The sequence below is a fragment of the Pundamilia nyererei genome, unplaced genomic scaffold (assembly GCF_000239375.1).
Source record: "Pundamilia nyererei isolate P.nyererei 1_Seehausen unplaced genomic scaffold, PunNye1.0 scaffold00298, whole genome shotgun sequence".
Taxonomy (NCBI): domain Eukaryota; kingdom Metazoa; phylum Chordata; class Actinopteri; order Cichliformes; family Cichlidae; genus Pundamilia; species Pundamilia nyererei.
Window position 1 is genome coordinate 36,887 of NW_005187699.1, and position 23,610 is coordinate 60,496.

General features: G+C 40.2%; 2 protein-coding genes and 1 non-coding gene across 5 annotated transcripts in view; 2 read left to right on the forward strand and 1 right to left on the reverse strand.

The window, feature by feature from the left end:
* adisspb (adipose secreted signaling protein b) overlaps positions 1-10,328 on the forward strand; it is a 43,368-nt gene extending 33,040 nt beyond the window's left edge. For all 3 annotated transcript variants that reach the window (XM_005751056.2, XM_005751057.1, XM_005751058.1), the window contains exons 4-6: positions 956-1,094; positions 3,966-4,091; positions 8,093-10,328. In XM_005751056.2, coding sequence (XP_005751113.1) covers positions 956-1,094; positions 3,966-4,091; positions 8,093-8,193 — 366 coding nt within the window. In that variant the 3' untranslated portion in view covers positions 8,194-10,328. The remainder of the gene's footprint in view (positions 1-955; positions 1,095-3,965; positions 4,092-8,092) is intronic.
* On the reverse strand, positions 6,613-6,683 carry trnag-gcc (transfer RNA glycine (anticodon GCC)). The gene has a single exon. It is a non-coding gene; the product is annotated as a tRNA-Gly (tRNA).
* A 5,717-nt stretch (positions 10,329-16,045) lies between the features above and the next one.
* vax2 (ventral anterior homeobox 2) overlaps positions 16,046-23,610 on the forward strand; it is a 22,915-nt gene continuing 15,350 nt past the window's right edge. Inside the window, exons 1-2 of the mRNA XM_005751059.2 lie at positions 16,046-17,095; positions 21,103-21,290. Coding sequence (XP_005751116.1) covers positions 16,861-17,095; positions 21,103-21,290 — 423 coding nt within the window. The 5' untranslated portion in view covers positions 16,046-16,860. The remainder of the gene's footprint in view (positions 17,096-21,102; positions 21,291-23,610) is intronic.

The window sequence follows — 23,610 nt, forward strand, 5'->3', positions numbered from 1 at the left end:
TAATGCTATATGTATAGGATTATTGTCTATTTTACACCAAATTGGACCTTCATTTGCAAAAATGAGTATTATACTGTTTTACCTAAGATTTGAAATTAGCTCAACTTTGAAAGAGCATAAGGTCGTCATTGGAGTGTTTTTACTAAGATCATAAATCACTTTAGAAGAGAATAATTTTCCCATAGACTTTAGTTAGAAAAGTCTCCCCTGGCCACTGGAAGGAATGTAAGTTTCAAGCAATTACACGTTGCTGAATGCCATGTGCGTTGTTTATATGTGGAACTTGTTTGTATTAGAACTTGGAAAAGCCTAAATTTCTCACGTTTGAAAACATAAAATTATTCTCTGTTTGCCTTTTTTTGTTTCAAAAGTACTGAAATCAAACAAATGTGTTAATTTTCTTTTGTTGCAATTCTTGCACTTGATCCTGGCTATGCTAAATGTCCACCATCATTGGGTGCTAAAGTTGTTTGGGTGCTGGAGCTGATGGCTTTCATACTTGAGTAGAAGAATAAGTGCTGAAGGCTTCACACACGCGCGATTAGCATCACTAAAATGATTTTGGAGTTGAGTGAAATTCAGAGGGTAATTTGGTTTTCTTTCCCCATCAGGCTACAATGAAAATCTGGCAGAGGTGATGGGATTACAATCACTGAAGCCACAGATAATCATTTCAATTAGAGGACTCTCTCAAGGAAAACTCAGCCCGGTAGTGGAGCGCTTATATGTATCCATAAAATAAATCATTTTTATGTACCCGTAATAGGCTTACACTATGAAATGTGAGAGCACGGCTCAACCACTTTCTTCTCTATATAGACCGTCTCTGCTCAGCTAACCTTTCTTTCCCTTTGATGCGGCTGAATAAAGGAAGGAGAAAGAAAACAAAATGATTTGCCTTCATCTCTAAATCCTTGCTGGACTCTTGTTTAAAACCTCTTCTCCCTCTCTACAGGTCGGCTTCTTGAAGACACAGCACCGGTATGAAATAGTGTTCACCCTGCCTGAGATCCCAGCTCTGGGTAAAAATGTGTGTCCAGCGCCGCTACCCGGTCCACACCTCCGGATCACTGATATCACACCGGCACAAGAGGGTGAGGTCACGAGCGATGGAAAAACAAAAAACAGTTTTCCATTAAAATTGTGAAAAGTAATAATAATGTAAATTTGTAATTACGTTCAAATGATCAATGCCTGTCTGTGTCGCATCTTTTGACTGATGACTTTGAGCTAAACTAGGTCACTGGTTTGGGATTTGTCCATCATGATCAGTGTTATGTAACACGTTAGCTTAATGATTACTGAAAAAGTCAAAAATGGGAAAATCATTTTTCATGTAGTGCAGTCTTTATGTCAGATGTGTTTATTTTAGATTCGCTTTAAGTAATAAAACCAAATCAGTAGTAACAGATTAGTGAATATAGCATAAGGACTGCACAACAGGCTGGCCTAAAGTCTAATATGTTAGTACCAATGCTGTGGTTTTATACTCCTATTGCTTTTAAAACCATAATATCATCTTCTTTTTCTTTGTTTGGCTGATCCCTTTAGGAGTCGTATGATGCCCTGTTAGCCTGTGCGCTGCTATACAAAGCTTTGTAGCCTCTCCAGAGTACATCGCACAAGGTTTACATTGTGTTGTCTGTTTTTGGAGGACTGCAGGCGAGTGTACCTCTGTAGCCTCTGCATTGGTTGAACTCCCATGATCCCTCTCTCTGAGAGCTAACAGAGACAAAAGCAGGAGCATAAATCCGGCTTTAGTCAGTGACCAGACTCTGTAATATTGTCAGACTTACCGGCGTTTAATAAGCAGATGCTAAGAAGAAAAAACCATAATAACAACACAGAGTAGCGTTACTAGAATGATCTGCATGCAGGCTGCTATTGACGTTAGTTGTACCTTTATCATTATTCTAACTACAAAATGTGTTGCAATAAAAACAGAGGCTTGGCTACAGAAGAAATGTTTGTAGATTAGATGAGTTATCATACGTTCTGTAATTTGGGAGCAGAGCAGTTACTACAGTTGCAATAATCTCAATTAAATGGAGGAAATGTCTTCCACTAACAGCTCACATGTATGTTGCCCGAGAGGTGAAATACAGGGTAAAAACTCAATTAAATGCTTATCTAAAGCTGTGAGATAAGCTGGTACATGTTGATAGTTATTTTGTTAAACTAATCAGCTGCCATCCTTCAGCCCTCACTTTCAGTGACACGAAGCCCTGTTCTTTCCCAGTCAGTATATGTAAAACAAGCTGCATTTGCAGTTTACAGTCATTAGTTTCCTGTTTAAACTGTGAGTCAGGCAGACCTTTTGTGGTATAAAGGTCATTGGTACTGTGTTTACAATACATTTGGGTCATTTTATATCAAAATCTCATTTAAAAAAAAAAGTTCCCAACTGAACACCTCAGACTATGATCATATTAGAAAACTGCTTTGAGGAATCATGGCTAGAAGATGTCCTGATATCAAAATGTAGGGAAAAATGAGACATTTCATATTCTGTAACACGTTTTCACTGACCAACTATCTCACCTAACTCCAGTGAATGATCACAAGACAGATAAACCATCCAGAGCACCAATGCTGAGGTTTTATACTCTTTGTTGTCATAGACATTAAATTGCTAGTAACACCATGCTTCTTCTTCTTCTTCGGCCGATTCCTTTTAGGGAATTGCCACAGTGGATCATCTTCCTCCACCTCACCTTGTCAACACCAACCCTCTGCATGTCCTTCACTACATCCAGGAACCACAACTGTTGTCTTCCTTTCTTCCTGCCTGCCTGCTCCATCTTCAACACCCTTTGTCCGATATATCCTCTGTCTCTGCTCTGCACATATGCAAACATCTCAGTCTTGTCGCTCTAACTTTGCCACCAAACTGCCTGAGCCATCCCTCTGATGCACTCATTTCTAATCTTGTCCATTCTTGTCACTCCCAGTGAAAATCTTACATCTGCTTTCTGCCACCTCCACCTCGGCTAATGTTGATCTGCAAAATGATCCACTGTGCAGTTCCAACTGGAAATCGACTGATTGGCAACAGCATTAAAAAACAGATTATAATTCATCGTAACTCAACATTATTGACGCAGTGTGTTGACAGAGAACATAATAAAAGGCAGAAACATCCAAAAAAGGGCTTTGACTGTCCTTCACGAACCCTCAAGAACTATTCCAACTTGAAGACATTACAAGAAAGCTGCCTCAGAGAGTTCGGACTGTGTTGAAGGATAGTGGCAGTCATATTTTTCGAAAGCATAGCTAAGCTAAAAAGTAAGTAACTCGGCAGCACAGTCACAGGCTGCAGAGTTCCAGATGGCTGAGGATTACAGCAGCAGACAGTTCAGCTCATGTCAGCACAGAGATCCTTCTTTGAAAAAAAAAAAAAAAAATCATAGGAACAGATCTGACTTTCAGACGCTTTCCTGTGTTTCTCTGTGTTCCTGCCGCCCGTCATGCCGCAATAGTCGGTAAACCCTAAACATCTGCCACCTGTGTGGGCTAAAAAAAGACATTTTTTAACTGCTAGCATGAACGTGAGCTTCTCCTGGCCAACAAAACAGCTGAAATGGGTCAGAGGTTTCTGGGAGTCATGCCGACTGCATGCCTGTAATTGAAGCAGGTTACTGACCTTTACTTTCAGTTTATCGTCACACCCTTTATATTACTCTCAGCCTGATTATGTTAACAGGTGTGCTACTATGTTTGTCTTGTGTGTGTGTGTGTGTATGTATATATTCATGTGCTTATCAGTCAGTTGTGTTTGTTTTTTTTCCATCCTGTTGACATTTTGTTCTGGATTGTCTGACACTCGAATTATCCTTATGAAAAACATCTCACGCAGAGACGATAAAGTAGAGATGTGCGTGCGTTAGTAAAACGTGCCAATAAAGAGGAAACTTACTCTCTTTTCTGTCTTTGTTGCTATTTTTTTGTCCTGCATGTCTCTCCAGGAGGTCTGAAGATAACGTGCGAGTACATAACCCAGCACGAGGGAGTTCTGTGTGAGGAGGTGAGGCTGCTGAGCGAGACCAACGACGACGTCTGCGTCAGAGTTAAAGTTCACGCCAGAGTCATGGGTAAGGTTGTGTTTAACAACATATATGTGATAATATAATCTTGTCTGCTTCTTCTGTATAAATAGTTACAAATACACCACATTGTATCCTATAAAAGACCTTTTTCTTTTTTTATAGCTGAGGCATTGTGTAGTTGATTGATTTTTCAGTCATTACCATACGACTACCTATGCCCGTGAGACTTTCTATTATAAAACCATTAATCATTTGGGAACTTATTAAACTGAAATGACTGGAAGGCTTCCATAGATTAGTTGCTAAGGCTCATGAAACCTCGAAGGAAGGCCAAAGACGATTTACCTCATTAAGTGTAGAGGACAAACTGACCAGGAGCCATTTGGTTTAGTTTTTATCACTTAATTTGATTAATAAAATTTCATAAACTTGTGGAAACAAATCATACATTTTCCACAGGTTTTCTAAAATCTGAAGTGGTTCTTAAAAGTGTTTTTTTTTGTTTGTTTGTTCCTCCATGTCTTCTTACATGAGGTAAAATACATAAATACCTGATTAACTTATTGATAAATGATTTATTTGATAATTAATATATAATTGGTAGTTCTCCCAGACTGTTAAATGACCTATAAAGTTAAATGATCAAACTACATAACATCAGAATTTGCCCTCACTGACCGCTTCATTGAGTACACCTGTTCAAGGACGCATCAATGAAAGCGCCTACTCAGCGAGTCACATTGCAGCAGCTCGATGCTTTTATCCATGTAGACATGACCTTTGGGATGTGGTGGAACAGGAGATTCACATCATGGATGTGCGGCAGCTGTGTGACGCTGTCATGTCAACATGGACCAAAATCTCGGAGGAATGTTTCCGGCACTTTGTTGAATCATGAAGAATTAAAGCAATGTTGAAGGTAAAAAGAGGGCCAACGCGGTTCTAGTAAGGTGTACCTAATAAAGTGTCCTGTGAGTGTATTTTCATTATATTTTACTTTTTAATTTATAAATGATCAGTCATTTCTTCTTTGGTTTTAAAGGGAGAACTAACAGATAATCCCAAAGGTCGCTTGTTTCTGGTGTGCTGCTGCCACCTGCTGGTTACTTTGAATTTTTGGGTCTGAATAACTTTTAAAACAACAACCAAAGTAAGTCACAATGAACCACTAAAAAAGAAAGGCTAAATTTTTTTGTGGTCAAATTTTTTTAAAATAATAAAAACAAAAATGTTCAGAAATACTAACCGAAAAATCATTTTAAAAAGTCCCCTTTTCTGTGGTGAGGGATACGACAGAAACAATATGGCTCTTGTAATCCATAAATCTTTTGTTCTGCTCTGTCCTGCTGCGCGGAGGCTGTAATAATAAATTTGCATCCTCCTCTTCAATCCATGTCAGTGAGACTGAATTAGTCTGTGGCGTTTCTCTCAGCAGATGGAGAATTAGTTAAAGAATTAGTTAAAGGGGGTGCGCAGTGTGTTTTTCCATCTGTGTCTGTGTAAATATAGCAGAACGTGGTGTGTGTGTGTGTGTGTGTGTGTGTGTGTGTGTGTGTGTGTGTGTGTGTGTGTGTGCGTGTGTGGTACTTGCGTAGTTGAGGATGAATGATGGCTGTGTTGTTTAGTGTTTATTTTTATCCTCATAATGTGGCCTGAACATCTGTTCAGATGTTTGTGTGTAACTGAGTCCTGGATGAAAACCAGATCAATGGATTAAACTCTACGTCAGCTGTACCGCTCACATCAGATCAGTGACGGAGTATAATACAACTCAGCTGCAGGCTGAGCCTTTAGTCTTGTATAAATACACATGGTTGTTATCCGATGTATAGTTAATTATTATATATCCAGTGAGGCTGATAGGAAGCGTCCTAATGGTAGTTTTTAGTTAGTTATTAAAATGTAAAAAGTGATTTTATCTTGTAGGGAAACTGTAATAGACATTCCCAATATTTTAATCTAATTTGATGAAAGCTTGAACTGCTAGTTATTTTTATGTTCATCTATTCTTAAGGTGGTCGTTTGTTGGAGCCCATATAAGTTATTTCTTAATACCTTAAAAGAACGGTGTATCCAAAACAGTATGGTAAAAAGAATCACCTGATGTCAAAGTGCTTTAAGTCTTTAGCCACTCACCGGTGACGATCAAAACATGTACTGTTAGAAAGCAGATTAGTGAGTTTCACATGTTGCAAGTAGGTAAGATAACAATAGGAGTGGCTGCAGACAAGCTCGCAAACGTGTGGGAGTAGTTTGATCTGGGACTCTCCACCATTTGACCCTTTGAACTGAAGAAGCTTCTCGGATGAGAGGTGAAACGTCTTCAAGCAACTTAAAGAAGTCCAGACGCTTTTCTTTCCAAGGTCCTTAGACTATGATGGCCTGGATGAGTAGTTTAGTTATTTCATGGACATATATCGTGTGTCCAGAGGGGAAGGGGATGTGTTATTTGTGAAAATTTTAAGCTTTATAACTGTACATTCAGCTGTGTATTTTAAAGTCTACGACAGACTTCTGGCAGTAATTTTGGCAGCATTAGGGCTGGGAAAAAAAAAAAAAAAGAATTTGCATTGGCCGGGAATCGAACCCGGGCCTCCCGCGTGGCAGGCGAGAATTCTACCACTGAACCACCAATGCGTTGCTGCATGTGTATCCTGCAGTCACGAAAAAAAGCATGCGCCTGCTGCTGCAGGGTGGGGGGAGGGACTGTGGAGAAGTAGAGTAGATGCCTCAGGGGAGAAGGAGGAGGGGGGTGAGTGAGGGGGCCGCCTCTCTTAAAGGAGCCGCTCGGTCTGTGTCTCTCACACCGTGTGCACATCGTGGATTATATACATGAGTTTGAGACCGATGCCTGAGCTTTTTAAAGCCAAATGCTCACAGGTCATGTTTCCACTTCTAAATGCTCTACAACAAGACTTAAAGGAAGGAAAATATGTCACTCTCTTTTTTGCCTCTGTTTGCTCAAATACTTTGATGTTGTGAAACACTGTTCATAATGTGCAAAGGTGTGGCTGGAATAGGCTGACGATGTTTTATTGTTATTGCACCAGAACATGCCATCAAAGGTTATTGTCAGATTGTAATGTAGCTCCAAATAACTGACTCCTGTCAGACATTTCCAGTGCCTGACTTTCAGTGGCTGTGTCTAGCTGAAGGGTTTCAAATTGATTTAGTTCATGGACCACATTCGATTCAGTTCTGTTTTATTTAAACAGCACCAATTCACAGTGACAATCACTTCAAGGCACTTTATATTTTAAGGTACAGACACTACAGTATTAGAGAGGAAACCCCAGCAATCACACAGTCCTGTATGAGGGAGCACTTGGCAATAGTGGGAAGGGAGAACTCCCTTTAAACAGGAAGAGATATCAGAAAGAAAAAGTTATAGATATCCAATGTTTCTTTAATTTGAGCGAGAAATAAAATTTGTTACTTTTAGGTCATTCAGGCTTCGTGCTGGGACAGCCACTCTCATAACGCCATCCACTCTAAACTAACAGCACAAGGCTTCCTGGTACTAGAACGTCCAGAAATTCGGACTTGTTTCTCTGCAGATTTTAGACTCTGCAGCCATCTAGTGGCCGGATATCGACTCTTATGCTCAATCACAAAGAGCCGCCTCCACGTCTAAAAGCCTTAAAGTTCATATTTAAAATTTGTAGTTTTTATGTGCAGACCAGTTTCATGCCTGAACACTGGGCCATATAGTACTACATGATCAAAGGTCTTTTTACTTTTTTCAAATGTAAATTTCCCACATAACTATTGACTTATCACATTTAGGTTTGTAAAGAAAGCTACAAGAGTCTTGAATATGTGCAGGATCAGAATCTGTATTTATTTTGTTTTAAATTAACATTTAGATTATTTAGTTTCATTAAATGCCTCTTACAGTAAATTCAGGCTAGTGAAGCAGGTCATTTCCCAGCATGCCCTTAGCAGTCGACAGCCTTGATTAATCTCTCATTACAGTTCGTATTGTAAGGTAAGAATCGCGCTGATTAGAGTAACGATTTCTTTTTGTCTCTCTGCCTCTTGTCCAGATCGTCACCATGGTACCCCCATGCTGCTGGAAGGCGTTCGCTGCATCGGTCCGGAGCTCGAGTACGACTCTGAGCAGAGTGACTGGCAGGGATTTGACTAAATGTCAGCCTTCTGTTCCCAGTTGTTTTACACATCCACAAACGCCTACAGAAGTTCACACACCTGCCATCTTCACAGATAGAAAAAGAAACAGAAACCTCCTGAGCTGCCCGCCAATACACACACACACACACACACACACACTATTAGTGCCACGGGCTGTGCAGCTTTTCCACCTCTGGTGTGATTCACTGTTCACTGGACCTCAGAAATGGTTTTCATCCTGAGACGTGAAAAACATTCCTCAGCTCTGACCTTCACTCTGAAGGAACATGTAATTAAGTCCTCTTGCTTTTCTGTCTTCAACTGTTGTGCTTTCCTTGTTCATCCGTTAGAGGGCAGCGTCTGCCTGTAAATCAGCACAGCCTCACAACTACTTGTGGTTCAGTTTTAGTCTTTTTCTGATGTGCAAAGCCCGCCTGGATTCATAGAGTTAGGAGTAAACAAGGGCTCATTTACGACTTCAAAAGCTTGACCCTAAATTAAGGCTCTAATCTGCGCAATTCAGGGAGGACGAGAGCGAATTAGGAACATTGTTTAACATGCAATACCTCTGTGTGACTATCAGGGGTGCTAAAGAACTCCGCATGCGTTACTGCTCCAATCTCAAGGCCATCTTTTACCAGTTGTGCTGCAGTGTTCTCTATTTAAAGGAAGACCTAAATATAAAATGTGTCTGCATCTTCAGTGTTCATGTTAAACCCATCTCAGCAGGTATACCTAATGTTTCTGTTGTATTTGAACCAACCTGCCCCAAACATTTCACTTTCCCCAGTCTGCCTTTCAAAATAAAACATAGGCTTGTTTCAGTAGGTGAGGAATGAATGTACAGCTGCCACACTGGAGGGAGGGGAAAGTGATGCTTCAGTACCTGCTCTCCTGCTATCTGGCACTGATCTGCTGACATGTGTCAGGATTTTCTAAGCTGGTTTTCACTCTGTGTGATAGGTGTGTGTACTTTAAAAGCTCCTTCTCGTTCTTTTTTGGGGTCCTTAGGACCAAGTAAAGCGCTATACAAATACAGACCATTTACCATTTAAGAGGAGCTGACATCAAAATCTGACGTTTACCTCTCGTGTTTTAAGTCTCGTCTTTTCTTCTTCTTCTTCTTTTTGTTGTTGTTGCTGAGCTACAGATGCTGTTGACTCACCAGTTTTCCCCAAATTAAAAACAAATGTGTAACCAAATATTCGGTGTACGTGTGCATAGCCTGTAGTTGTTTTAAGGGTGTTAAACTGGGGTGAAAGAATTGGCTGATGAATTTGTTTAAATATTGTTGTTATATTATTATCGAATAATCATTTTAAAAACATTTTCATTATTTTATCCCAAACTTTTCCCTGGACCAACATCTCCTGCCCATGTGTAGACCCTTAAAGCAGTGCTTTAACACACACTGACCACCATCCTTTGGTATTTAAGTCTCTGAGGGGCTTTTTCCTTTCAGCCATTCAAGCTCCAATCTCTTGCTTTAATCCATGAAGCCTTCAGAAAAGTGCCTTTCATCGCCACATCCCGTTTGTCTCTTAACTCCCCGTTGTTCATCCGTCTGCATCCTGTCACCCGAGCAGTTTTCAGGTTTAGCCAGTGTTAGTCCGAGCCACCCAGGACTCAAACATCTGGGGTCATAAACCGGAAGCACCTAAACTTTGGAAGTTTGCAGGTTTCAAACCACTACTTCCACCACCTCTCTGTCCCAGCGCCGTCTTCACAGTGCAGCTGCAGATCAGAGGGAGCTCTGCTAACTTAAATTTGTGCTTAAAAGATCAAGTGCCATGATCTGGCTGCACTGCCGTCTCTTTATAATCTCCTCTGAAAGAAGTCCTAACATCTCCTTCCTGCTGGTTAATGTTCATGTTTTTGTTGTTACTCGTTCTGTTGTTGGTTGCATTCAGCCTTAAAGAATTCAATTTAGCGTGTAATTTTTTTTCTTATTATTAGACCACGCGCAGTGGGTATAGTAAAGATTGGATAGATTATTTTGATGTTTGTTTGTGCACGATAGGTCAGAGATCCATCTTAGTGTAAAGCTGAAGTGCTCGATAGGTTTCAGGAATGTAGCAGTTTATTTGTTGCTCCCGGTATGTTTGATTTGTATTTTTAATGTTGAAAATGAATTAAAAAAAAATGTATATGTTTGAGTCTGGCTGCTCTTTGTGTCCGCTGTCAGTGCATTTCAAGGATGCTTGGTGGCAGTCTCCACTGTCACTGCACAACAGATATCCTGCAGAAAGTCTATTCAGTCTTTTACACAAAGTATTTCTTTATTTGACTTCAGTTCAGTGGATAGGAAAAAAAAAAAGTTTTTTACCCTCTAAAAAATTTAGATGAATTGTGAAGTCTTCACTTGATTTAGGGTTACTTTATGTTCTCGACATTACAGGATCTTTGTGGAGAAAAGTTTCGCATGAGACTGAACACAAAATGTACTTGTAACCGGTTCATGGAAGCTTTACAAGAATTCAGTTCATGTTTCTGTCCAACACACAAACCTCATGACATCCTCCTCTTAGTCAGATTTAGTGATTTACTGTAAATGTCCCAAACAGTACAGACTACACTCCTTTTCTTTTTCTTGGATCATGATCTAGAATTATAATAATATTTTTGTCTGTGTTCAATTATAATTTTAATTGAATACATGGGATTACAAAGGTTGAAGAAAAAGTCTCATCCACCTCATATTTCCATATATGTCTGTCAGGACTCAGAATCAGAGAAACTTTATTAATCCTAGAGCAGCATGCACCCACACAACAGACAACACAGCAATCCTATTAAATGAAGTGTAGAAGTAGAAATATAAATAATAAAAATATATATATTTTTAGAGAGAGACTTTATCTCAACATCTACAGGCAGGCTGTGCACACACAACAACAACAACAAAAGTTCTCATTGTGTTCAGGTTTAGTTGTTTAACAACCTGCAGGCCTGCGTCAAAATTATAACCGGGACGATGTGCCATTACTCCCGATTCTTGAGTTTACGCTCCGCTTTAAAACTTCCACACTGGAATTTCTCTTATAAATAAATCAATAAATCAAAGCGGACGCAGCACCGTGAGAAAGCAGGAGAGGATGTTGTGGATTCTCTCCTTTATTCCTCTCCGGCTCGTTTCCAAACATTATCTAACCAATCTTAAATAACCGCCGCTCTTGCAACTGCGTAATGTCGCAGTTTCAAAGGTCGCAACCCTCCCACAAACGTCCACACAACACCAAACTGACGCATTTCTAATTTGCTTACGTTTGACCTTCAGATTTGTTTTCTTCTCATCAGTTGATGGGCGGCTTCGGGGACAAAAACAAAGAAAAAAAAAGTTTGAAGAAAGTCCGCAGTGTTCAGATCACAGAGGTCTCTGCGCTCCTGGGACCCTCTGTAGTCCTGAACTAAACCCGGATTCTCCAGCCCCGATGCTGCCGCATCAAACTAAAAATCATTTTAAAAAGAAAAAAAGAAGGACAAACAGCCGTTTGACCTAAGACTGAGATCACAGCTCGCTTTTAACTTTTTCTTTCTCTGAAAAAAAAAGTAGTCTGGGGGGAAAATGCAGAGCTGCACGGATCTGCATTTAAACTAATAACCTTGTGATTTTCTACTTTCTTGTTTTCTTTGTCATTTGAGACTCCTCCTGTTGTTAAAGTGAACTCATGTCTTTGAATAATGACGTTCACAAAAGCAGGAGTCAGTAGCTCTTTAAATACTCGGTGAGGAGACAGAAGCACAACTAACATAACTTTAGTAGTTTTCATATGTGGTCACGTTTGGACCAGTGTAAGCAGCAGCGGTGTTTGGATCCCGTGGAAGAAACCAAAAGGCAACATGTATGAGGACACCAGACAAGCGCTCTGAATTATCACATTGATAATCTTCTGTGTGTTTCTAATAAATGCTGTAAAACTCTAATAATAATAATAATTTAAATTCATTATTAGTTAAACTCATTTAATTTCAAGTGAAATTCTAATTTAAAACATTACCACAACGATAGTGTAGTTTGTGTAACTTTGAAGTGTGGCGTTATATTCAAAAGTTTTCCTTCCGTTTAAAAAAAATATTGATTTTTCTTCTTTCTTTTCTTTTTGTTGTTGCAGATTTTAAACGGGAGAAACTGAATCTAAAATTGAAATTTGTGTATTTCTCATCCTTATTATTATATTCAGTAGTCCACGGGCAAAAAAATAAATAAAATAAGAAGATTTTAGAGCAGTAATCGCGCATTTCAACACCAACACGAAATCATATTTATAAAAAGGTACATTTCGTTCAAACAGTTTGACCTTAGAGCCACACAGAAGGCTACTTTGTCTACAGAGCGTCACTCCACAGGTTTTATTTGGCGGGTCTTTTCCTCCCGGGACTGAACCTGGGATTTTTTTGTGTAAACCACCACACTGTGGACCACTTGTTAAAGTTAGTTTCCTCCACTTTGTACGCAAAAACTTTGTAGAGAAACCTTCAACGGGCCAGAGCTCCTCTGCGTCCGTTTTAACGAGCAGCAGCATTCACACACACCGCACGCGCACATTTACCGAACAAACAGGAACTCCGTGGAGGCTCGTGTGTGACATCTAACGCACTTTGTTTGTGTTTTATTTTGTTTGTTTGTTTTAAAAGAGTTTCTAAGAGGCTCGTGCAGCCTTTTCTGTCCTCGTTTGAAATCTTCCAGTGGGAGACTTTTCCCCTTTAAATTGTGATAAAAACTTCACTTGTTTTTTATATTCACATAGCTGTGTTTGGCATGGCTCCACAGAGGCAACACTCAGGTTTGCTCATTAAATGAAGTTAAAGTGAAAACTCTAACAATTCTAATAAAAATCGTTACATGGATTCTTACACGTGGACATGTTTGCGCAGAGCTTGTGTGAGATGTGTGCCCTCCCACTGACCTCCGGGATTACAGTAATCTCTGTTGATTGATCTGATTGATCAGATTCATCTCCACGAGGCCGCAATCCGCACACGGGGTGGCGGTGGTGGTGGGGGCGCAGATGAGGCAGTCGGTGAATGGTGCAAATAAAGCGTTTTTTTCTTTTGGCCTTTGGGCACGAGCTTTTCCAAACAGTGCGCAGGTCTGGGTGGGCTGTAAACACCGGTATCATGTGACGCAGAATATGCGCTTTGATTTAATGTAAGTGAGATTTCAGGAGATTAAATTTGGATCTCACCATGATGATACTAAAAAACAAAAGTGGGGGAAATTTGTTGTTGTTGTTGTTGTTGTTGTTTTTTCAGGATAAACCTGAACTCAGATCAGCACAGCATAAGGAAAAAAACTTTCTAAAAAAAGATTATTGTTATTATTATGCATTAGTTTATACTTCCAATGCGATAGCGACATTTAATGAATAGTGACGAGTGCAGACTATAAAATGAAGCGCAAAAGGAAAGTTTAAGAAAGTCAGTATGTTGCAAAAAAAACAAACATCTTAACTGAAATTACGAATGAGGGCACTTAGAATAAAAACATTACACAGAACCACTTCGGTATTAAACGCGTGTAAATTGATGCTGTATTAACATATAAAAAGCATCCAAGTGTTTCTTAAATGTACACCAGCATTTAAGTGCTTCCCTATATCGCCACAGTAAATGTTTTTGATATGAAGCATTTAAGGTGAAACAAAACACTGTATCTCCTGTTTGTTTTGGGGCATCTTTTGAAGAGGACCGATCTGTTTACTATTGCACAAATTCAGCCGTGTCTTTTAATTTCATGCAACCACTGTTTGTGCACGTTCACTGTTTATTAACAACACAGGGTTGTCCCCGTCTTGATCTCTCTATCATGCATGTGTCCATCCATCTAACGCTCTCTAAAAAGCCTAAACAAGCAGGTGTGTCAGTCGGCAGCCAGGCCTGAATGGAAGTACTGGGGTACAATTAGGCATCAAATGTAGCAGCCAATAAATAAATAAATAATCTGTACTTGTTAACATATTAGAAACATGAAAATGTTTCCTAAAAACACCCAAAGAAATCAAGCTATGAGGAGTCTTCAGAAAATTGAATATGGAGGGAAAAATCTGTTTTTTGGAGGGCAAAAACATTGGAGACAACGAGGAAGAAGGTGTGTGTGTGTGTGTGTGTGTGTGTGTGTGTGTGTGTGTGTGTGTGTGTGTGTCGCTGTGCAGCAGCAGCAATCAGTCCCCTCTTGTCTCTCCGCAGAGTGCAGCGTCTGATTGACAGTTTCTATTCATACTCTGTGAGATTAGGCCAGCTGAAAGGAGTAACGACCCATGGCTGTGCGCAGTAATTACGGCTTCGGATAAGAAAAATAAGAAAAAACACACACGGCAAAACTATAATTATATAATCCCATTCAAAATGCCCCCCTTTTTCCGCGCTGTTTTCAGACACGTTTCACCTGTAAAGAGGAAATTCCATCCAGTGTTTCAGTTGCGCCTGCGACTGAAATTATCTCACAATCACAACAAACTACAGGCTGCACCATCAACATCAAGCTGGCAGAAGAAAATAGACCGGTGAAAAGATGACTTCGCGCATATACAGTGGCGCTGGCAATGAGCCGCTTTATCTCCAATGGAAAACAAATTGTAACCTCACTTTGTGCTGCTTCATCTCAGTGCTTGTGACAGATTTGTGTGTTAACAGCGTGCAGTGTGCTTACCATCCATATCATAAACAAAAGACCAGACAATTCTGTGCAGGCTAAGGGGGTGGACAAAATAACCGGAACGCCTATTCAGACAGTTGGTTTAACTCTTTGGTCATTTTCAGAGTGGAGATTGTGACACTATGGCACCGGATTAAGTTTTCAAAACACATGTTTTGCTGCTGTTGCATCCATCCTCAGGATACAGCTGCTTTTGGCTGGAAGCTAAAAATCCAATCTCTGAACTAAAGCTATGCAGATAAAATATTTTGTAGATACCACACATTTAAAAAATACATGTATTTTATTTATTTATTTAGCTATGAGCTTTGTTTTTTATTTACTTTTTTTTTCTTTACAAAATTATGGCCTCATCACAACAACATTCAGGGGCACAACAACTTTCTCAGAAAAAAATCCAACTCAGTTTTTGAGGTTCTGCGTATTGAAGCGACTCTGTCCTCAACGCACAGCACAGTCTAGTAATATAGAAATTTATTTAATGGCCCCAAATCATGATTTCGGTTTTAAAAAGCGACTAGTATCGTAATATTTTGATTTCAATAAGAAAAAGGGAACTCGAAGGTTCATGTGAATGAAGAATAGATTTAGAAACGCTCACAGCATGCGAGCAGGGCAGGGGGCTTTCTGTTTATTCCCAATATGTGGCAAAGACCGATAAGAACATCCAGGATTTAATAAGCAGGAAATTAAGCATATATTTTACTGCACAGCTCAAATATATATATATATATATTTTTTCCTGGTGTTAAGAGGCTTCCATTGAGAATTGCTAGTGCCTCTGATCGAGTGAAGGAAAAAATCGAGCTAAACTGAGACATATTGAGAATAATTCAGGCTTTACCTTACTGGGTCAGAACTGTTCATTGTGCATCTGCACTCATTGTTTTTCTGGACCGCAGTGAGGAGCTCAGAGTTCAGCCGTACAACAACACAAAAACACATAAAAAGTCAGAGCTGGTGCTGATGCTGTAGGGAAACCCGTGTATTGCTTCTTCGGGCTGTTTCCAGAGAAAGACTGCAGGAAAAAAAATAATCGTCTCATATCTCTGTGCCTGATCGCAGTCCACAGCGCCGCTTATCCTCTAGTGAAAACATGCCCTGCCGCTGGACCAATGGGAGAGCGACTCTGTGCGGGCAGGAAATGACGTCTGGTTCCTGCCTCTGTAAAGTGCACCGTGTCACCACAAATGCTATCCACACAGCACCGTCTCTCCTGCTCTGATGTAGGCAGGGTGCTCGAGCCGCCCCGCTCAGACGTGATGTTTCAGCTGTAAAGCAAATTGTCAACAAACCAACAAGAGTGCTCGAGACTCTGCGAGCAAATGTGACCCCATTACCCGACACTCCCCTCTAGAAGGGTCTCAACACAGACATTTTTTTTGTTTGTGCGCCTTTCAAAAGCAGGAGAAGGACGACCCCCTTATGTGACCATCTCACCATCATCATCATCATCAACATGCAGTCACGGATCTGCAGAGGCAGCCGATCTGACCAGGAGTGAAGTAACAGGCTGCTGCGCTGGACAAACCAGGAGAAACTTTCCTTCCTGACTTCTGCACGGTGAACTGTGGCCGCTGTGGGGGTTTTTTCAGCGCCTCCTCACACTTTATTTCTATGTGGGTGAGCAGTGTGTGAGTGGCACCTCCCCGCTCCTCCGTAGATCTTGTTGCCCCCCTTGCAGCCCGCACCATGCATTCCTCCTGCACATCGTATAGTTAGAGAAAAGATATCGAGGTCTCTTTCTCGCTCTCACCCCCCCTAGGCCCGGCTAACTCTTGCTTCGGTTTTGGACTCCGGACCGTGCGTCATGCAGCAACACCTGAAGCTCACCACGGTCCCTTTGCAGGACCACATGGTTCCTTTGTAACTGGATCTACTTTATTTTGGAGGGAGAGGGGGGCATGCTCTCCTCGTCTCTGGAGAACATTTTCAAAGAGGTGAAGAAAGTAGAAAGAGAGGACTGAGTGGAAGTGACGTAAGGAGGGAGAGATAAAGCTAATCTTATAGATTGTAACTTACTTGTAGATGTTTGACCAGGCCACGACTATGGGCGATGGGAACCACCGCTGTGGTCCCAACCCACTGTGTCCGGACAGGATGGAAACAAAGTGTCGCTCCGAGATAGGGAACCGGTCTCCGGTTCAGAGCTCCACCGACACCCCGGGAACATCAGCATCCACGCCGACTTCCTCCAGCGAAGACGGGCATGACAAACTTTTGGGAGTGGACCCTGACTACTGCCGGAGAATTTTAGTAAGAGGTGAGTGGACAAAACGAAGAGATTAGTCCTGTGCTTAAAACTGCTGATCAGACAAAGATCTGTCAAATTTTACGCACGAGTATCATAAATAAATTAAGTGGATGTACAACAAAAACAGTTTAGATTATAGACTAACTTCAGATACACAGTGCAGCCAGGCAATGCATTTAAAATAAAATATACACACTTTAGACAGTGGTAAGAATTTTCCTGGAAATGTTTTAAATATCATATCAAACTGTTAAATAAAAAGAAGAAACACTTGTGTTTATATGGAGTCAAAACTGTGAAAGTTTATCAAACACACACTTGAACTGTTGGAGAAGAGAGACCCAGAAAAAAAGAAAAAAAAAGTATCTATTGTAGTAACAACAGACGGCGTGCACTTTAACTATAACAGTTTTAAACAGCAACAGTAGGGGAGTAAACACACCTTCGCTTTCTAAGTCATTTTTACTTATGCATACTTATGCAAACTTAAACCTCTGAGACAAATCATCGACTAATGCTGGTTGCATCAATTGTGGCCGCACCTTTGTTCGTGTGAGAGCATAAAAATTTAATTAGTCCAATCAATAATGAAAACAGGGACATTTTGCTTCAGTGAGATGATGCCTTATATTTTCCTAACAGCAGGGATATTTTGCCTTTAAGCGATAGTGAGTGCAGCTGCTTCAAATCACAGCTGAGAGGTGCAGGAAGTAAAAGAAAGGCTGGAGGTAAACTTAAAATCAGGGAGAAGTCGCGCTGTTTGTGCAAAAGAACTGATATATATTTTAGAAACACACACACACACACACACACACACACACACACACACACACACACACACACACACACACACACACACAAAATAAACACACATAAGTGTGTGTGTATTGCCTTTTCTGTCAGTAACATTATATTATTACAAATATTAATACATAATATTTCATTAAGTGTTAAAGTCCACACTCTCCTGCCGGAGGTCAGAAATCTGGGTAAGATCATGAGAAAATAAGTTCCGATACAATATGAAGTCAAGAAGAAAATAAAAATAATAATAAAATAAAATACATCCGTTTCTAATCCTTAAAGTTCGTAAATGATTGCTGGTAGTTCTTTCGGAGTCATGGAAAACATAAAAAGAGAACTTAAATCATGTGTTCCGATGACAGCTAAAAAAATATGAAAAAAGTACATGATGTACTTTTTTAAATGTATGTAAAATACACAAACATACATAAAACAGCAGTTAGACATATTTTAGGCCAGCTGCAAATTAAATTAAAATTATATAATTTGAGTTATGAAATAACTGTCTTAACCTCGTTTAAAATATTGATTTATACTTAGAATATTTGAAAACTGTGAGCCATTGTAAGAGTTTCCTGCATGGATTTTTTTTCCCAGAATGCATTTCATTTATGAAAAAACATAAACTTCAGCTTCTCTGCATTGAGAGAGGACAATAAAAATAAAATAAAATCTGAGCGTTATTTCGATGGGGATCTATTTCGCAGGAGTGTGTAACCGCTGTGGGCAGACTCGGTATGTCGGCCTATCAGTTTTCAGGTTATAGAAAGCTGAGGATGTTGTGGCTGCTGGCTGGTTTAGTTTTAGCTTTCATCGAGCGTTTTGTCGTGCGCTGTCATGGCTCACACTAAGCGGGGAAAAAAGCATATTTAGCTTTAGAGAATATTAAAATTACTACAGTTCACTAGGAGGGCTATGGCAGGAAGAGGGAGAGAAATGTCCATGTAAGAGGTCTAAAAACCGTCTGTGCTCCTGTAGAAATGCACCTACACGGCTTATTAATAACAGAGTCATTCTTTATTTCTGACTCTTTGTTGCACATAATTAAACATTGTTGGGTGATTCTATTCGAGCGTTTTATCTGTATGTAAAATAGTGTTTGTGATTATTTCTGGACATACTAAATCAAACGTAGTTCTGTATTAAGAGATCTGGCAGTCAGGTGTTCATTGTGAATCCTCAGCACTCGTCACTCCCTAGTGCTGGAACATACGGTCCTTATTGTGCTGCCTCAGTTTGATCATCTGAGAAGAAAAAGAGGCCTGGAGGACAGATCTGTGAGGCCATTTAGGTGGGGATAGTGTGTGGTTAAACGTCGGTAGGATTTGTTTTTCGAGCTGAGGCCGGCTTTTCCGCGGAGCCACCGAGGTCATCGAGAGGTCAGCAGGTCTGCAAACAGCCGCTGGCTTCCTCCTCTGCTTGCAAATATTTGCTCAGTTCGAGCTGCTCGAGCAAGGACATATCTAAACTGTATGTACTGTATGATTGTGTTTAAGTAGATTTAGCCTCTCTGAAGAGAAGATTTTCCCCCTTCCTTTCTCTTGCCTGGCTACACTTTATGCAAATAAACTATGTGTGCGTAAAGACGGAGAGCTCATTATGCATCAGGGACCTGGGGGTAACCAAACACTTGTGTTTGAGCTGTTGGTAGGGCTGGGATTGAAATGCGTTTTCAGTACAGCTCATGGCGTGCAGGGACCATAACTGATGAATTCACGGCGTTTCACAGACGCTTCTAATTGTCACCAAAACGCAAAAACAACCCGCCTTTTGTCTTTTACGCAACAATCCTCATTTTAACTTACCTGCTGTGTTTTACGAGCTACAATGTTTTATTTACATTTTCAACTCCACGTTACAAAGAAGAGGGTGTTTGACATTTATAGGAGCCGAAGAAGTCCATGTAACTGCACAGCTTAACAACAACAAAAAACAAACAAAAGAAAAAAACGAGTTTTGTTTTTACGCGCACTATGCGTTTCTCTTACCGTTAGCAGTGTCCTGCCCGTAGAAAACACTATGTGCCTCCAGTTCAATCGGTTTTGTTTCATATTTTATTCAAAGCTCTTCATATTTTATTGAAGTACATATTTTATGACCTGAAAAAACCGTGGACAACGACGGGATCATGTCTGGCCGGTGCGTCCATTCGTTGTGATAAATACGAACAAATATTCGTAGCTACAGTGAGACCACAAATACACGGGCTGGACACGTGGTTTAAAAACACAAAACAAAACAAACAAACTTTTTAATTTTTTCTTTTTTAAGAAATACGGGTGGGTTTTTTTTTATCAAGGACTTTTTAATTTTCGGCTCTCCACTAGGTCTGATTCAATGTATGAAATTATTTATTATTATTTTTTTCCCGGTGTTTTCATTATTCTGGGAGGGAAAAAAGTCATGGCAAACATGAAACAATAATACTTAAAAGTCAACACAAGGAAAAAGCAGGAAAGCTGCCACCCATAGAAACCGTGCGCGCTAACTAATGTTCGGGGCAGATAACGGCGCGCAGTCCTGGTGCTTGGAGTGGAAACGATGCTCAGAGAGCTTCTGTGCAGCTGAGTCGCAGTGTTACAAAACACATTAGTAGCTCTGTTTAAGACCCAGGGCAGAAATTAAGTGATACAACACTTAATTTTTTTAAAGGAACTGACCAACAGCCAAATACTCGCAGTACCATAAATTTGACAATGCGTCACACAAATTTGGTTTTTTTAAATTTATTTATTTATTTATCTTTTACGCACGACCCTCAGCTCTACAAGCCTCATGTATGTCCCTGCGTTTTGGGCGCAGGGCAAGTTTAAACCCAACTAATTCAGTTTTAATGATAACATGGCACGTTGGTTCAATAAAGAAACGTCAGGGAGTGGATTAAAGGCAGTGACTCGGTTACTTGTTATGAAGAGCCAACTAACATACCATTAAAAGTATGTGCCATCATTTACAACACCTAACACCCAGGCTCATTACTGATAACAGAGTCTGTTTGCCTCCGTGTTTTCTCTCTGAAGTCGTATATTGGCCGGTTTAGTATCTTTATAGTTCTGTTTCTGAAGTCTGCAGCTGCTGGAAAGTCGATTAATCTAGTTTTTAGCTGTTTTTCTCTGTTTCGTTTTCAGCAGCTATCTGTTGCTATGTTATAACCACCACAGCCTCACGTTAACACTTACTTTAACCGAATCGACGTTTCTTTTTCTGGACAGACGCCAAAGGCACCATCCGAGAGATCGTCCTGCCCAAGGGCCTGGACTTGGATCGGCCCAAACGCACGCGGACCTCCTTCACGGCCGAACAGCTGTACCGGCTCGAGCTCGAGTTCCAGCGGTGCCAGTACGTAGTGGGGCGCGAGCGCACGGAGCTCGCGAGACAGCTGAATCTGTCGGAAACGCAGGTAAGGCCAAAACGGAGCTAGCTGCTCTGGACCAAAAATACTTTTAAAAAATGATACAAAACAAAACGGTTTATAAATATTTAAAAATAATTAGCCGTGACAAAATTTTCTCCAACTATGCACTTAGCTACTAAGTTAAGTAGCCGGTTCCTAGCCAATACATTTATCTCATAACAAAGGCTACTTTAATAACATCACAGCCCTCTGCTACACTTGGCTAGCTAAAGCGGGGGTTCGATTAGCGACAGACAGATGTTTTCTTAATTGTGAGCACAGGTGTGCGCAGAATCTTTAATTGGCTCCTCGACCAATCGCAAACGAGGAGTCGCAAAGCACAGAATAATTTTCCACAGAAAATTGTTTATTTATGTCCGTTTTCAAGATAATAAATCAGGTTTATAGCACAGGGATGTTCATTCATTCATTTTTTTAAACGCCCCGTGCATAAAATGAAGCAGAATGATCCACAAATAGACCCCATGGGTTTGACTGAACCTGATACAGGCCTGGAATGAGCCTAAAGCCCGCAGGCCTAACCAGGCCAAGCATGAACACATGTTTTCACAGTGATGGGATCAATAAGTATCTACCACAAGTCCATTTTTGGAGCTTTTAAAATACCTCTGCCTACATTTAGGTATATATGCATTTTTTGATGAATTTCAAACCACAGCCTCTTGGTGAGTCAACATCTCCGTGACACATGTGGATGCACATTAGCTGCTTGTGTGTTACGATCAAAGTGCACTTATGTCTTTTCAAAAGTTTTAATTGTCAGCAAACGCAGAGAAATATAATTAAAATGTAAATACATAGTTATTAATTCAGTTTATTTGGTTGTAAGTTGGTAAGAAACCACACAGAATCAAGGCTGAGCACACAGTGAACAAAAAACTACAGAAAATGATTGGTGGTGGTGGTGGGGGTTGGTGTTTTTGTAACACAAAAAATAGATCGTGACATTTCACGGCACTCTTTCCTGAACCCACCTCCCGTCATTCATTCCTGCCCAACCACAGAGGTCATAGCTGTATGGAGTTATGCATTAGCAGCAGCGGCAGCACAGCAGGCTTTATGTTTCTTTCTTTTCTTCTAAAAATGAGCTGGTTTCAGAGAATTGTCCCTAAATTACAAATTACAACTGGCTAAACTGTTGGCTGAAGGACAAGTTGACATATGTAGAACAATAAAAAGCTTGGCGCAGATGTAAATCAGCATTAACTTATGTCCTCTGTAACTTCACTTTATGCACTTTATGTTAAAGATTAAAACAGGTGAGTTGGACTTCTGCTGTCCAAATGTGTGCTTTTTAATATTCATGTTTTTTTCATATATATATATAAACACTGGAATATTTCTAACATTTTGAGTTATTTTCCAGTGTTAGAAAATCAGCACTGCTCAGTGTTAGTCATTGTTAATCTTCAAAACTGACTAGGTTACTTTTAAACATATAACACTGTCAAAAGTGTTCATTTAACACTCAACAGTGTTGTATTTAACACTCAGAGGAGTGGACCCACTCTCTAGTGTCGATTTAACACTGCTGTGTACCGAGACCCGTCGCCTGCGTGAAAGCACTAGTTGCAAGAAAAAACACGCAGCACTTTTGCGCATCTTCGTCGTGCGCGAAGCAAACCGATTGTGAAGTACCTCAAAACATGCCCTCACAAATAAAGGTGGTCGGATGGACGTGTGTGAAACACAGAGCAGCCACTGTGTCCCTCATTAGCGCTGCATATAGGGGTGTTAATGGGAGGGCCTCAGCTTCCTGCTGCTGAGGATTGGCTGAATGAAAAACTGTCTGGCCTTCAAGTGACGTGAAAAAAAAAAGTGAAAAAAAATCTCTTTGATGTGAAATATTAAACCCACGGAGTCGAAATTTCTTAATGCTATGGGAACAGCTTTTAAGCGTGATCGAAAGGCTTTTAGTTGGCATTAGAGGCGTTTTCTTCCTCATTATCATCCTCTTTCTATCGGTGGCGGTTCCATGTTTTTAGGCAAATGCGCCATTCAAGGCTAATCGCGACCAATCACAAAGGAAAGATAGGAGCTCTTATAAGTTTCAGACCCCCTTAAGGAAGATGTTTGGAGATGTTTTTCTGGCTTTCTGGTGACTTATGGTGTTTGTTGATGTTTTGAGTTCGCTTCTAAAGATTTTCGAGCAGTAATCTGATTTTCATGCTACAATTAAAGAGCGTTACGTTTAAAAGGAACTCAATTACATCTATCTATCTATCTATCTATCTATCTATCTATCTATCTATCTATCTATCTATCTATCTATCTATCTATCTATCTATCTATCTATCTATCTATC